This window comes from Fusarium oxysporum, chromosome VII (genome assembly GCF_013085055.1).
Source record: "Fusarium oxysporum Fo47 chromosome VII, complete sequence".
Classification (NCBI taxonomy): Eukaryota; Fungi; Ascomycota; class Sordariomycetes; order Hypocreales; family Nectriaceae; genus Fusarium; species Fusarium oxysporum.
This window is the reverse complement of record NC_072846.1, coordinates 3,696,205-3,712,374: the sequence shown is the minus strand read 5'-3', so window position 1 is coordinate 3,712,374 and position 16,170 is coordinate 3,696,205. Positions and strand designations below refer to the sequence as shown.

The window sequence follows — 16,170 nt, the reverse complement described above, 5'->3', positions numbered from 1 at the left end:
TCCATAGGTCATCCCCCGAAACCGTTCAAGGAGGCAGAAGTGGTCATGATCGCCAAACCTAGACGACGTGATCTCACGTCGCCCCGGGCTTGGCGACCGGTCTCCCTACTCTCTTGTCTCGGCAAGGGGCTGGAAAGATTGATCGCTCGCCGTTTTGCGTGGGCAGCTGTTCACTATGGCGTCCATCATCTACAACAGGCCGGCGCTCTCCCCAAAAGGTCCGCAACAGACCTAGTGACCGCCCTGGTTCATGATATCGAGGAAGCGTTTGCGCGCAAGAAGGTGGCCACCTTGGTCACGATGGACATCCAAGGCGCTTTCGACACCGTCATGCGCAACAGACTGGTCTTGCGCCTCCGTGAGCAAGGCTGGCCCGACCATCTGGCTAGGTGGGCCGAGTCCTTCATGAAGGATCGACTAGCCCGCGTAAGATATCAAGACACTATCACCCCCTTTGCACCTCTTCAATGCGGCCTACCCCAAGGTTCACCGGTGTCGCCCATCCTCTTTCTGCTCTACACTGAACCAATCTATCGGCTGGGCAATCCCCAGGGTCGTTTTGGCTATGCAGACGACACGGCCATCCTATCCATAGGTGACTCGGTAGATGAGACCACTGCTGCGGCTTCCACCTCCATCGACGAGATGGTGCGCTGGGGTGCGGCAAATGGCGTTTCATTCGACCCAAAGAAGACGGAAGTCATGCACTTCTCCCGCAGTAAACTCAGGACTGCCCCGGCAGTACGCCACGACGATGTCGAGAAACACCCCGAGCCGGCTCTGTGCTGGCTCGGTATCTGGCTTGACAGCAGGCTATCGTTCCGCATACATGTTGAAACATGGGCGGCCAAGGCGCAAGCCGTCGTCTACCACTTACGAGGACTGGCCAACACCATACACGGCCCTCTTCCCAGCGTTGTACGGAGCGCCGTCAGAGCATGTGTCGAGCCGGTGCTACTTCATGGGTCTGAAGCGTGGTACCCAGGCACCACCAGGCTGCGATGGAGCCAGCCTACCAGAGACACACCATCGAGCAATCAGCATCTCATGCAAAGAATGAACAAGGCCTTGAACCAATCCATGAGAGCTATACTGCCCGTCTGGAAGACGACACTCATCACCGTCCTGCACCGAGAGAGTGGGATACCACCAGTCGATCAGCTTCTAGAAGCGCGGCGATGGAGATTCGCGTCGCGACTCAAATCACTTGACGACGCTCATCCTCTTGCGAGGCGAACGGCACCACCGCGTCAGCCTACTTACCACGATCTCATCAAACGCAGATATCAAGCACAACCAGAAAGCAGCTTCAGAACACGTCTCCGACGCACAAACGAGCTTCTTGCATCGTGCGCGCACCCCAAGCTCATCAGGATTGGGATCTTTCAGAAGTCGTTGATCCAAAATACATCGCTGCGGCCCGCTCCCTCATTGAAGCCAACTATCCACGGAGAGAACCGAAAAGCAGCAAATCTCCATATCCTAAGGAACATATAGGACCCGAAAGTCTTTCATTTTACTCACGGATAAAGAATGATCAGGAAATATTACATCGCTATAATCCATTTCGTTTCAGGATCCCTTACAATCTTACTACGTTGCATAATTTTTTCGAGTTTGATTACACCATATGCTTGAACCCTTATGGCCTAAATATCACGCCCGCGGAGGAGCGCTTAAACTTCCTTAGAGAATATCACCTATTGTATGTCGACATCTTTGAGGTTATAAATGGAGACGATAATGCAGAGTCAAACTTCGGACGAAAATCTGCACAGACAGCATGTATCAGAGTGCCGGAATTCAGACCAGTCAGACCAACGCTCGAGCCTCCTTTAAACATTCGACAGTCGGGAACAAGTCCTGCAACCTTACAGCTAGCCACCTCAGTTGGACGGTGGCAAAGTGCAAATCGGCTGGCAAAGTGCTTTTACTGTGGCCGCAGGTTTAATATCAGGCAGCAATGGGCTGAGGAAACTTTGGATACGTTGTGAGAGAAAATGGCACACCCCCGCCACCATACATGAAGCAACTCATCGGTATTCATAATAAGGCAAGACAAGAAGCTCCATTACAGCCAATATCTGCAATGCAGCAGGAGGCATTTTTCTTTGAGCGCGAATTCATAATACAGGTTCCTTCGTCAGGCCTTAGCTATCTTCGCGGAGTCGGCCGATCTTAACCCTAACAACAACTTGATGCTAACATGGTTTGCGGAGTAAAGCGTGTCACCTCACAATTGAGGAAACAGACGACAGTCAATGATTTCCCATACGGGTCGTCTCACCGCCATGCCACAATTGTCTTCTCACACCACTAAGCGACTCGCCGAGCGCTTTGAGTTGCTCGCCTGCACTTGTCAGTCTGCCACAAGTGCCACTAAACGCCCGAAGACCTCGTGCTTCCATCACTGCATGGTTAGCTGCCCGCTATCAAGCCCTTTACAGTCAGTCCGGGCTGAAGGGCTTTTATGGCTGCAGCCGGTCAAGCAAGCCGTTTTAGGGTTTTTGACAGAGTCTGCATCAAAACCGAAAACGGCCATAGGCTAAGGCTGTTGTCTCTTTCCTCGCAGAAGGAATACCTTTTGTAATCCATCCCTTCAGCGGCCCTAACGCCCACTACGCGGCAGAGTCATGCTTTCGGAACGGGCTAAATGGCACTGGAGCAATGCTACAAATCTGAGCGAGATGATCTATAGTGAGGCCATTTTTAGCTTCTGTCTGTCTGTTTTTTTTTTTTTTTTTGAGAAACAGCAGGCATCTAGGCCGGGTTGAATGTGATCATCTCCTTGTACATAAGGTCATCATGCAGTATGTTCTCTTCCATTTTAAAATTGAGCCGATCAAGCCGCTTCCTACTTATTTGCAGCAAAAGAGGATTAGTGCACTAAGCCATACGCTGTAAGCGAGGGAAGACGCACAGGCCAAGTAATTTTTGTATTCGGACCCAGAACCTGAGATCAAAAGAATGGTGCACGGGCCAGAAAAAATGGTATTGGGTGCCATTACCAGTGGTAATTGGTACAGTAGGGTCAGCCGACGGAAACGCAACGCGTTTGGTGTTTTAGGTTTTCTAATTTCATGACTGCGGTACAAGAAACGCAGTGCGTTTCCATCGGGGAAATATGGGGCAAAAATGCTAGACGATGATTGGTCAAAAACAGGAAACGCAATGCGTTTCTGCCGATAATTCTTGAGTAGGGTTGAATGCCATGGTCTGACGAATCATCTGTGAACAAAATCAATAGTGATTGCGGGCTGGTTGTCACATTTGTCGCGATAAAGGCTGGCAAGCCAGAATCAGAACTTGACGCGCTGCTAAAGCGTTGACTTGCCTGAACGTGTACCCAAGCACCAATCAGAAATCCAAGTCAACCCCCCTGTCAAAATCGAGCTTACCCCAACGCTAGTCCATTTTTCAACATTCAAGTCTACCCCTGGTCAAAAATCAATTCTACCCCCTGTAAAGTGGGGTAAATTACTGTAGGACTAGGCACGAGCTTTTAAAAATCGTTGGAGGAAACCTCGAATTGAAATTACAGCAAAGAGAGTAGACGATGTAAAAAAGCTGAAGTACGCGTTTACGCGTGTTTACACGCGTAAGTAATGCGCCCGCAGACTGTTGATCGAAATGAGAAAACATAAGTCACCATAGTATGGTCATATGGGAATAGACGGGAAATAACAAACATGTGAGAAATAAACAGGGGTAGGCGACAATTAGGGGTGCACGACAATTAAGAATAGAAGAGTAGGCGTCATCGGCGTTACTTGCCGCGGTATAGGCTAGAAATGACCCATTTGCGAAATCTCAAACGTTCAGCGTTTGGTGGTTATATCGGTAACATCGGCAACATAGGAAATGCCGGGAGCGAAGGAAATAACGGGACAAGGGAGGACCCATCTGAAGTGAATGACAAAGAGATGTTACCTATGAGTCAGAAATAGAGCAGAACGATTATTCACAGTAGCAGTGTCCCACATGGTAATCTAATAACCACTGATGAGGCACGAGTGGCGGGTAGAGAGCGTAATGTATTGACAATGTGCTATTGAGATTCCTACAAGTCTAAATCTGACAGTCCATGATTGCAATTCTAATTAAAAGTAAAAAACCCAAACCAGTCTATAGTAATTCTCTGAAACAAAATTCTTGTACCAAAAATACAAATAAAAAAGAGCCAAAGCACAAGTTGTGCGTGGTGTATTACCATTGGTGGTGATTTACTTCTTGGCCTTGTTCTTGTTCTTGGGCATGCGAACAAGCCAGTAAAGGAATAAGGCTCCAAAGATGTTGAAGACAATGTACACCATTCCAATACCAAAGTCCCTCCATCGGTGGTCGTAGCTGGAACTGAGGGACGTGAGGAAAACGTTGGTATCCTTGATGGGGCAGAAGTTACATTCCGAAGTGGCGTTGGGGTCGAGGAGGTAGCCACCCATCTTGTCAATGTACGTCCCGAGATACTGTTGGCAGGCCTCGCCGCTGGGAGGTTGGAGCTTGGTGTACTCATTGGCCGCGCAAGTGACGTGTGTGTTGGCGAGACCGGTCGACAAGATGGCAGACACCAGATACGTGAACGGAGACACTCGATACATAAAGATCCAGAAGCCGGGCATGTTGGAAGGTGACGCTAAGACACCACAGAAGAGCAGGCACATCATGAAGAGAACATTGGCAATGTTACCTCCGGCTTCGGCGGTATCGACGATAGAGATACACATGTTGGCGAATGTACATGTGAAGATGAGGAATTGCCAGAAGAGAAGCCACATGAGACCACCTCGCTCGGCAGTCTGGCCAGCGAATTCGGCGTTCTTCTGGAATCCAACGGGATAGTAGATGAGGACAAACAAGATGACGGACATGAGAGAGTTCCATGGGATCTCAGCAACGATCTGAGAGAGCATGAATACCTTCCAGCTGTATGCCTTGGAGGGGCGTTCGCGGACTTCGTAGAGGGAGCGTTGGGTAACAAAGTGAGGCATCTGAACTAGTTAGTGTGTGTTGAAGGTTGCGGGGTTGAACCAAGACTTACCTGTCCTTGAACGAGTTGACCGAAGACTGTGAGGACCTGAAAGATAGCAAACATTTGGTTCTGCAGGCCCTGAATGGACAACGGAGCGTTAAGGAAGACGAGACCAATGAAGAGACCGAGTTGGATGACGAGAGCAGCCTTGGAGTAGATGTAAGAGGGAGTGCGCCAGTACTGTTGGAAGACTCGATAACCAGCAACACGAAGCTGCTCCCAGAAAGGCGCAGCAAACTCGCGGTAATCCTCAGAGTTGCTATCGTGGGGCTCGTTGCGGGCCTCACCCTCAGCCTTGAGACGCTGAAGCTCAGTCTGAACACCCTGATACTCGGGACCCTGACGCCAAACTTGATGCCAATCAATCTCAGTATGTGAACCAGGCGCCGCGCCGATGACCTCCAGCATCCACTCAGCAGGGTTTTCACCCTTGGGGCAAGGATCAGAGCCGTTCTTGACAAAGTAGTTGGTCAAGGTCTCCGAGTTCTCGCCAATGTCGCCAAAGTAGATGGTGCGTCCGCCCTTTGCGAGGAAGAGAAGACGGTCAAAGCGCTGGAAGAGCATTGCGGACGGTTGATGGATGGTACACAAGATAGACTGGCCTGCCTTGGAGAGCTTCTCGAGAAGATCGAGAATAGCCCAGGACGTCTGTGAGTCAAGACCGGAAGTAGGTTCGTCGACGAAGAGAAGCAGGGGAGGCTTGGCGGCGAGCTCAACACCAATGGTAAGACGCTTGCGCTGTTCAACGTTGAGACCCTCGCCGAGGACACCAACGACTGCGTCGGCATACTCTTGCATGTCCAACAGCTTGATGACTTCATCAACGTAGGCGATCTTCTCGGAGCGCGGTGTGGAGGCAGGCTGGCGAAGAAGAGCAGAGAAAGTCAAGGCTTCACGGACGGTGCTGGTCTCGAGGTGAAGATCTTGCTGCTGCACGTATCCTGTTTTTCGCTGGAATGATGAGTCACGGATCTTGCCATCGACGAGCATTTCACCGGTGATGACGCCCATTGAGATTCGATCGGCGAGACAGTCGAGCAAAGTGGTCTTTCCGGCACCTGATACACCCATGAGAGCTGTGAGAGTTCCTGGTTTGACCCATCCGTCAACATTGTCGAGAATACGTCGTGGTTGGCCCTTGATCTTGATGTCGTAGCACACATTGTTCCAGTGGAAGACGCTAGTGGAGCGCTGAATGTTGGCGTTCTCGTTGTTGTACTTCTCAGCGGTGGGAACAGGGCCAGCGACAGCAGACTCGGGGTCAGCCTTGGACTTGGTGGAAGTGGGCATGTGGCTGCGACGGAAGACGAGGACTTCACCCTTTGACTTCTTGGCAGAGATGTACTCGGTAGCGGTGATGTAGACAATGTGGTTGAAGATGGTCATGGCGATGATGATACCGACATTGCGCCACTTGTGAGCGTGGAAGTACTTGTACTTTACGTTGAGGAAAGCATCGCCGCTAACTATAGAGCTGCCAGGAACACTGCCAACAGTTGTACAAGCTCGGTTCAAGCCGCCTGCATTCTCGTATCCGGCGACAGAGTTGCTAGGGACGAAGGCCGTGCAGGTGAAGTTGCGGCCGGAGAACTCGTTGACCATGAGGGACTCGAAGGCGTAAGCGACTGGATCGAGATAATTGATCCATCGACACCATCCGAGCATGTAGTCGGTTGGAATGACGAAGCCGGCGAAAATGACGAGGGCAAGAATCAGGAGCGAAGCGGGAACCATGGCCTGTGAGAGGGTGCGAGAGAGTGAAGCACTGAGATGCATGTTAGTGATGCTGCACTATTGTAATAGGGTGGAAAACTTACATAGATCGGAAAATACCAGACATGGCGAGGACCATGATGAATGAAACAAGGAGGTAGAAAAAGAATGCACCCGCCTCCCTGTTAAGATTCGTCATGAAGTAAAGAATGAGGTTGAATATAATACTATTACTGATCTTGTACGGCATATCAACCAGAACAGAAGCAAAGGCCTCGGCAGAAGCATGGTAAAAAGCGTAGCGCGCATGTTTCTCAACAATAGGACGTTGAGCATACTGAGTCAGAATCTCGAGAGCAGATGAGAAGGCGTTGGACAAGACGGCGAGGAAGAGAACAGCACCGCGTTTGAAGAAGTCATCCGTTGTGGGCTGCATGTTGTAGAAGAGAGAAGAAGCGATAAATGCTGTGCACGTATTTGCTATAAGCGCAAAGATTGTAACACCCGGTGAACCGACGAGACGCTTCCAGCCTCGCCAGAGGCAGAGTTGGACTTGCTGCATGTACGACAGGGTGAAGGGGGACTTGGGACGCTGGCCCTTTGCCTGGGCGGACTTTTTGTTCTCGCGGAACGCCTCGGCGGCGGGACCGTTGAGCGGATAGAGATTCTTGTAGGTGTCGATCTCGGAGCGGACGAGCTGATACTCGCGGGATTCCTTCCAGCACGCGGCGAACTCATCGGGTGTGCGCGGGACCTTGCCCTCGAAGCCAGGACGCACGACGCGCTCGGCTGGTGCAGTCATGGAAGTAAGGAAGTCGGGCGTGGTTTGACGATCGGGACACTTGAAGCCGAGATTGATAAAGTACTGCTTCGCCTCGTCGGCGCGTCCGAAGAAGATCTGGCGTCCTTCGTAAATAACGAGGGCCTTGTCAAACAGATCGTACGCTGACTGGGGAGCTTGATAGATAGAGACAGCGCATGTCTGACCGAACAGCTCGGATTGTAAACGGAGGGTTTTGCAGAACTCGACCGCGTTGGCGGAATCTAAACCTCGGGTTGAGTTATCCCAGCACTGGAAGGGTGCGTTTGAGAGTGTTGCTTCGGCGATGGTTACGCGCTTTCGTTCTCCTCCTGATACACCTCGGATGTAATTATCACCAACCTGCGTGTTGACGGTGTGGCTGATGCCGTACATGGCCATGACAACATCTCGCATGTGGTCGCTGTACTGGTTGTGGTTGATATTCTTGGGCAAGTTCTGAGGGCATCGAGCGCGCGCGGCAAAGGTGAGTGTGTCGCCGACCGAAAGCATAGGGAAGTGAACATCGACTTCAGCGGTGTAGATGGTTTCACCCTTGTGATACTTGTGCATCTCCTCGGAGGTGATACCGTTGTAGTTGAAGTATGTCTTGTCGTCTATGTAGATACCGTTGGTCTCGCCGGATAATGACTTGAGGAATGTAGAACATCCTGAGCCAGGGGGGCCGAGAACAACGAGCATTTCTCCGGCATTGACAACACCGTCAAAGCCACGAAGAATATCGATCCTTCGCTTACCTGCGGTGGGTTGAAAGACTTCTCGCACCATGCCTGGAATACTCAGCCAGATGTTACCAACATCCTTTTGGTAGTCTGTCTCAGCACCGTAGCCAAAGACGTTCATGTTCTCAAAGCAAATACCGCTCTGTCGAAAGCCAGAGCCATTGTCGCCCATAAACTTGGACACAGACTTGGCCCAAGCTCTAGCGTTGAACTTTTCGCTTTGAGGGTTGAAGGGAGAATCGGGATCGGCTGCATTGAAGAGATCTGCCTGAATGCCTTGGAAGTGAGCCGATGTGTTGGTGTATTGACGAGCGAGATCGCGCACGATGGAGTGTCGGCGGACCATCTCCTCGCTTTGGGACGCCTCATCGCTCGAGCTTGTCTTATCCTCCCCCTTGGTGTCTCCCTTGGGAGTCGGGGGTTTCTCGTTCGGTGTAATGTCCATGTCGACGATGGTGTCGTGGCTGCTATGTTCTGAGCGTGCCTCACCAGGGGTGTGAGATGCAGCCATACCAGTGAGACGAAAAGGCCTAGCCATGTAAGCTTATATCTGTTCACCTTGTGTTAACTCGTGTGTGTGAATGAGTAAGGGACGAGACGAGTTTCACATACAGTTTATGGTTTGAGTATTAGGGGATTATTAAAGATGTATATAAAGGAAAAGACGGATATAATAAAGATAAAGTTGTACTGATAGTACAGTATAGAATGAAAGGTGGTAGTATCATGAGACCAAAGGTCGTCGAAGGGTCTTAATACCACTTTGGACGGGGATTGCACCGAAAGGGGTGTGGATCCGGTTTATCAATACACGGATCCCGTTGACTTCCCGGCCCCGATACCCACTCGGGTTCTGACAAGAGTCCGCTTCAACGAGCATACCAGAATGGCAGAATCAACAGCTTGATACGTATGCAGCAAATACCCCAGTCCGTCCGCCTCGGACAGAATTCTGTTCCTAGACCGAGATGCAAACCAGTTTTGGGAATATCTTCATTCTTTTTTCTTATTCGAACGCCTATTAGTGCTGACTACTGACAGTATGGCACCTGAACAACAACGACCACCACGAATTCTAGCATGTGTGCTGTGTCAACAGCGCAAGAAGAAATGTGACCGTAAGAGTCCATGTTCTTTTTGCATCAAAGTGAGCTTACAAAAGGTACATGACAGGAGGGCTAATGAAGCTAGGCGAAAACTGAATGTATTCCAAGTACACCTGCTCCTAAGCGCCCTCGTCGCAAACCTACTAATGAGTTACTTGCACGTTTGGAGAGATGTGAAGAACTTTTGAAGAGATGTACTTGTGTGCAGAAGAGTTTGATGTACGATGCGCTTGTTACAGGGACGGGAAGCGAGTCGAGTAGTCCTGCTGATAGCAATTCGAGTCCGCCACCTGAGAGCGGGAAGAAGAGTTCGAGTTCTGATGAGAGGCATGAGAGGCATCATGACCAGAGACATCAGGCTGTGTATCAATAACCCTTTGATGGGTATGGATGGTATGGCGTTTTGGTATCTGGACTTTTGGGTATTTGGCTTCATGGCTTCATGGACGGTATACCATGGATGGAATGGTATAAGTGAACTGGAGGAAGGCGTTAAAGGAAACGGTCATCTTGTTAGTATACAGCTTAGATCACAAGCATTAATATCTTTCCCTTTCTCTCTTCAGGTCGAGGCCACACGCCTACAGGATGTGGTGTTTTGTCGTTGTTGTTAATCGACTCACTTAGAAGAGACAGTTAGACCAGACATGTCGTTGTAAAAAAGCTGGGGATCCAAAGGTCTCGGTAATTCTCGAGCTCCACTTCTGTTGACAACTGGAGCCTCTAAACCAGGTCAAGTTTAGTCCGAGTCACAGGGCTAAGCATTTAATTGGTTGACCCGTGTTAATGCAATCCCTTGCCGGGCCCATCGAACAACCCGTCTCACCCCTAACCAACATCAAAACATGAGTGCGACTTTGCATCGCGTAATACTACCAACTACTTCTACCAATGTCGAGAATCTGCACAGAAAACTAAAATTTCTAGGCTAAATTCCAGTTTTCTGGTTCCGAAACTTTCATAGACTATCCCTTTGAGCGGTACAGCCCTTCAGGAGGTCACTCGCCCCATTTTGCTTAGTCACAAGGTTAGTCCGTGCGGGGCCCCATAGGGACACGGGTACCCGTGGGCATTATGTAAGCGTCAATGGCTAACACTACGACAACTACAACGAGAAACGGCTATGGGTTTGTGCAGACCGGATTGATGCGGAGGGATCGCGGCCAGATTGGTATATGAAATGGCCTTATGAGGCCGTTCTCCCGGGTGTAACAAATTCTACTACCACTACGGCTATAGAGCTGAATACAATGCCTGCTGCTCCTTACTATCTTCCTCACATGCTCTCCATATCTCCCCTGGCCCTCGTCTGCTCGAGAAAGGTGCGACTACTATCTCATCGGCTACTTTGACATCGAGACGATCGTTCTCTGACTTGTCCCAGTCAAGATAGGCCATCATCTCTTCTTTGGTCCATTCCCTAGAGCCTGTTGGCGTCTCACAGCACCTAGTCATATGCTTCCAGTCGAGGCACCAGTCGTAATCGGCTTTACTATATTGTAAAGGTAGACCCATCGCCTTACGATACCGCTGGTCGGTCTTGGTGCTGCCAGGCGGCTGCGCCTTGTACCAATCTTCTCTTGCTGCAGTATATCTCTGGTAGATAGCTCGTGGGTCATCATACCGCAGTACCGGTGTTACCGCTACCGCTTCCACCGATGATTCTATCGCTGCCAGGCCTTTAGTTGTCGCTGGCAACAACGCGATTGTGGAAGTCTCGGCTACTGTTGGCGGATTAGACATGGCTGTCAACGTTGGTGTTGCTACCGGCACATCTGTTGCTGCCCGTTGTGAAATCTCTGTGTGCCGCAAAGGGCATGACTTTGAACTCATTCTATGACCTGTTGCGTGGCATTTGCTGCATGTTGGCTGCGCTCTGGGTTGTATAGCTGCCTCAACTACCTCGAACGCACTAGGCTCCCGCCGAATGCTCGACTGTGGCTTGGCTGAATTATTAGCTACTCGATCAATGTGCTGACGAGGCTCAAGCAGCAGCTGAGGACTCCCGGGGCGACTAAGATGCCAGTGTCTATGGAAGTGCTCCAGACGAAGGGGCTGATCCTGCTCTTGTAGGGTCTTGAGCATATGGACACAAGGGAGACCGTGAGATCTAGAGAATGCGCCGGTACAAGCACGTAGGTCTTCTTTCAAGAGCAGTTTCCGCTGCTCTTCGACCTTGCGTAAAGCCTCGTGAGATACCCAGCCATGTACAGCACTATAGAGAACTCCAGAGAGCTCAATCGGCACACGTGATTGCTGTTTGGCTTGGTTGTATCGTAGCTCAGCTAGTTGATTGAGCAATGCATGTTTCACGGCCCTCCAAGCCTCGAAAAGGTCTAGTGTAGATTTCTTCAGGTGGCTCTTCAGGAGAGCGTGGATACCTTCGACCCTCGAGGTTACTACGTTGCCAAAATGAGGATATTGGTCCACCCAAGCCTTAACGAGCTTTTCCTTGTAGAGATCAAGCCAGTTGGTCTTGATATACCCAACTTCTTCCAAATATTGCGGCAGGTAGCGCTCTTCCAACCCCTTGACGCGCTGATCGAAGGTCTCCTCGTCTGCTGATCTTACAATCGAATGCCAGCAATTGAAAAACTCGTTCCAATCGTTGAGACTCTCGCGGCGAGCCTCCAGCCCCTGGTCATGGCGTGTAAAGGTCGGCTGGCAGTAGCGGAGGACTGCCTTGTTAGCATGCCAGAGGCATAAAAGCGAAATTGCAGTAGGAAAGCAGCGAGCGACAGCATTCATACAAGCGAGGCACTGATCCGTGAGGATGACAGACGGGAGGGCTGCTCCGCAAAGCTCGTACATTGATCGAAGTCGGTCCAAAGCCCAGGTATAGTCCTCCTCGCTCTCGCCGCTCAAGAATGCAAAGGCGATACAGAAAGATCGCTGGCAGGCATCCACCCCAATGATATCGAGGAGCGGCATTCCATATTTATTCGTCTTGTACGTGCAATCCAAGAAGAGCAGGTCTGGATAAGCCTTCAGGTACGCCAATGACTCCGGGTGGGCGAATAATACTGCTGTAACTCGGTCATGTGAATCGAGCTGCATCCGGTTCCAGAACCTTTCCTTATCCAACTGGTTGGCAAAGGCGTGTATAGTGCTTTGACCCTCACATAGCTCGCGTTTGCTGTCTGCAATGCGGTTATAGATGTCTTGCTGGGTTGCAATGGTGTTTAATTTCTGGCGGATATAAGTTCTAATATCCTTTGGCGCTACCCCGGCATTTGTGAGACCACTGATCGTCGTTTTATCATTGTCGGACAATGTGCGATGTGTTGGATGAGCAGACTGGTGCCAGGTTGGCTCATGATTATGAATGGCGAGTCGGCTATCTGGACGGTGCCTTAAAGTCCATGTGGTCTTGTCAAGACTCTGCTTTGCAAGCACAGAAAACTGGCAGCTTGTGCCTCGGGTGCTTGTCTTCCGTCTTCGTTCTATTGATGCATCTGGAGGGCGACAGGCTCGATCGCAAGTGAACGTAACCGTAAGCCTCCCGGTCTTCTCTTTGTGGGACCTTCCAGTAACAAAGGCATAGCCCCGTGGTGCTGCCCAGCTATTAATCGCCTTGAATACGGCATCTCGGGATGTGTACTCGCATTCAGGAGGGAGACAGTCATCTGGAAAACGAGCAGCCGTTCCGCTCGGCCCCATTTTCCACCATGCTGCGGACGAATATCTGAAAGTAGCGTAAAGACTGTAGAGAAATTTGAAGCAGACACGCGACTTGTTCGCGTTAACCATCGACGCTTACATAATGCCCACGGGTACCCGTGAAAATTTTGGAGCCACGGGTACCCGTGTCCCTATGGGGCCCCAGTACGTGCGGGGTCGTTGATTAGTTGAGTAGGACGGTGCGACTCCGTATATATGTACACACAGTTCCGGCCCCGGTGCTGACGCGTCTCGGCACCCGTGATGTTTGACAGGCACTTTGCATGTACAAAATCATGGCTGAGCTGCTGGCTGCTCATGGTTTACGTACAGGGATGTCCGCTTTTCTCCACTCAGCCATATAACGTATACATCCGCCCTCTTCCGCTGTGACGAACCGAAAGTCAATACTACACACCAATGGGATCTCCAAGGTCCGTGACTATCCGCAGGAGCATCGTCTCGTACCTATGTGCAAGAACGGAGCAGCAACTATAAAATCCAATTGATCCGCTCGTTCAATCCTACTCTGTCCACACCTCGTGCAGTACGCGATCACACACACTTTGTCATGTTTCGACCTCTGGTGCGGACAGTCCAGCCAACCATTTCAAATCGATTGTTTTCCCTTTCTGGCATCAAATCCCGACCGCTCGTATCTTTGTTTTCAAGTGATGCAAAGACACGCGAAGCAGATGTCGTTGTCGTAGGCGCCGGTTTGGCCGGTGTCTGCGCCAGCATCGCAGCAGCAGAAAAAGGAGCCTCAGTAATTCTCATAGACGCCGGTCAGGGTGGAGGTGCCTCGGCCCTATCAGGCGGTGTTGTATATGCAGGTGGAGGAACTGTACAGCAAAAAGCAGCAGGCTACGGGCACGACACGCCTGAGAACATGTTTGCCTATCTCAAGGAAGAGACGCGGGGTGCAGTTGACGATGAGACATTACGACGCTTCTGCAATACAAGTGCCCAGACACTGCAGTGGCTCGAGAAACATGGTGCTCGGTTTGAGGCCTCGCTTTGCCCGTACAAGTCGTCTTATCCAACAGATAAGCACTATCTTTATTTCTCGGGCAGCGAAAAGTCGTACCCTTACAACAAGATTGCACAGCCCGCGCCTAGAGGACACCGAATGATTTACCCTGGGTTTTCTGGATGTGAATTATGGCGTGTTTTGTTCAAATCGGCCATGAGTCTAGGCGTGGACTTTGTGCCCTCGAGCAAGGTAACCCGTTTGCTATTCGACGAGAAGCAAAGAATCAACGGAGTGGAAACCAAAACGCTCTCAACGAGCTCTACTAGCTTCGCACGTCACAAAAAGCTGTCCAAAAAGGAAACACGGTATCAATTAATGCTACCCTCGCTGTCCAAATGGTACCACAACCGCGCCCTCAAACTCTGGAATCGTGACGCCCAGCCCCAAACCCTCCGCGCACCATCCGTCATCCTCTCAGCAGGTGGCTTCGCCTTCAACAACGACATGCGCCAAACCCACATGCCGGAATTCTCCCGCGTCAGACCGCTAGGCACCTGGCGCGACATCGGCTCCGGCATCGCGCTCGGCAAATCGGCAGGAGCCTCCGTGGCAAAGATGGGCCACATGTCCGCCTGGCGTTTTATATACCCGCCCGCCGCCCTCGTCGAAGGCATCGTGGTGTCCAAGTCCGGCCGCCGAATGCTCTCCGAAGACGTGTACGGCGCTGCACTCAGCGAGGTCATGATTCGGCAGCACGCCAGCAGAGGATTCTTAGTTCTAGACCAGCGCCAGTGGAACAAAGCGAAACAGCAGGTTTTCCAACAGACGGCGGGTCCCATGTTATTGCAGCGCTTGCATTGGCTGTATTGGGGGTACAAGAAATCAAAGTCGCTGGAGGGGTTGGCGAAGAAGTTTGGGATTGCGGCGAGGGAGCTGGAGGAGACGGTTAGGGAGTCTAATGCTGCGATTGAGGGGGGGAGAGAGGATTCGCTGCATAAGCCGGATGAGTATCGAACTCCGCTTTCGACCCCGCCGTTTTATGGGATTGATATTTCGCCGCAACCTGATGGAGTGCAAGTTGTCCTGGGGTTGACGCTGGGTGGCTTGTGTGTTGATGGTAGGACGGGGCTGGTTTTGGCTGGTGAGAAGAAGATTGATGGGCTTTATGCTGCGGGCAGGACGGCTGTGGGTGTTTGTTCGGGTTCGTATGTTAGTGGGTTGTCCTTGGCTGATTGCGTATTTTCTGGGAAACGGGCTGGAGAGCATGCGGCACAAGCGAGGAGAGAGAGATGAGCATTGAACATTATTGTCATCGTCATTTTCCTTTTTCCTGAGTTGAAATTGAGATGCTACCACAGAGGCAGTCAGTAGCGTGACATTTGTTTTGTGAGTGATGTGTCTTTCCGATGTTGATCTATTGCAATCCAGAGCGTTGAATAAGATTATTAGAACAAAAAGGCCTAACCAGCAACAGGGAGATGCTAGGCTCATCAGATAGACATGTAGTGAGGTATCATATACTCTCCTCGTATGCAATCCTATTTACCCATTCCACAACATCCCCCTTCTTCAATTACTATAATTTGTGATATAATATTGAGTAGATTCACACGCAAGCGCAGATATGCTCCAGACACACGAATTCCACCCCCACATATCGATTTCTCACTTTTCTGTTAAAGCAAAAACGAAAATTCGGACATGAAAAAGGTACTCTCACTGTTATGCCCGATAATACGTATGAAAAACAAACCCACAATGAAAAAGAGAAAACTGGAAACTCCAAATGTACAAGTACACAATAACTACTACTAATCCGGGTATCTATCGTACATGCCCCCCAGCCAAAGGTCATGGAATGGACCTTGAAGACCCACCCTGTTTTTATACCAACCGCCCACTTTGACTCGAAGGGTTGTAGCAATTACTCTTTGACTGCACCCTTGATCTTGTGAAAGGCGGTAGATGCGACGTCGTTCCTCGTGGGTAAGATGTGTGCCAGGAGCGCAGGCTCGATCGTGTCGTGGCTCGGGTTGCCTAGAACGTGGCCTACGGATGATATTTGGCATGTTAAGAAAGCCCTTTATACATTTTCATATGGGACATAAGCAAAGAGCTATTAGAATACTGTCCTTTTGTGGAGAGGG

General features: G+C 50.6%; 3 protein-coding genes across 3 annotated transcripts; 2 read left to right on the top strand and 1 right to left on the bottom strand.

Moving 5' to 3' along the window:
- Positions 1 to 4,223: 4,223 nt before the first annotated feature.
- Positions 4,224 to 8,777, bottom strand: FOBCDRAFT_296396 (ABC-2 type transporter-domain-containing protein; the record flags this gene model as incomplete). Its single annotated transcript, XM_059611888.1, has 3 exons — positions 6,847 to 8,777; positions 5,039 to 6,815; positions 4,224 to 4,988 (listed from the first exon to the last, which is right to left on the bottom strand). Exons 1-3 carry the CDS (start codon positions 8,727 to 8,729, stop codon positions 4,224 to 4,226), a joined length of 4,425 nt encoding a protein of 1,474 aa, XP_059465487.1. The 5' UTR covers positions 8,730 to 8,777.
- A 549-nt stretch (positions 8,778 to 9,326) lies between these two features.
- Positions 9,327 to 9,763, top strand: FOBCDRAFT_296394 (uncharacterized protein; the record flags this gene model as incomplete). Its single annotated transcript, XM_054706213.1, has 2 exons — positions 9,327 to 9,431; positions 9,476 to 9,763. The coding sequence occupies 2 exons, from the start codon at positions 9,327 to 9,329 to the stop codon at positions 9,761 to 9,763; spliced, it is 393 nt and encodes a 130-aa protein (XP_054562188.1).
- A 3,972-nt stretch (positions 9,764 to 13,735) lies between these two features.
- Positions 13,736 to 14,977, top strand: FOBCDRAFT_116162 (uncharacterized protein; the record flags this gene model as incomplete). The annotated part of the gene is made up of 1 exon (XM_059607730.1): positions 13,736 to 14,977. A coding segment is annotated over one exon (1,242 nt), but the record flags the coding sequence as incomplete, so codon positions are not given.
- Between the last annotated feature and the right edge of the window lie 1,193 nt (positions 14,978 to 16,170).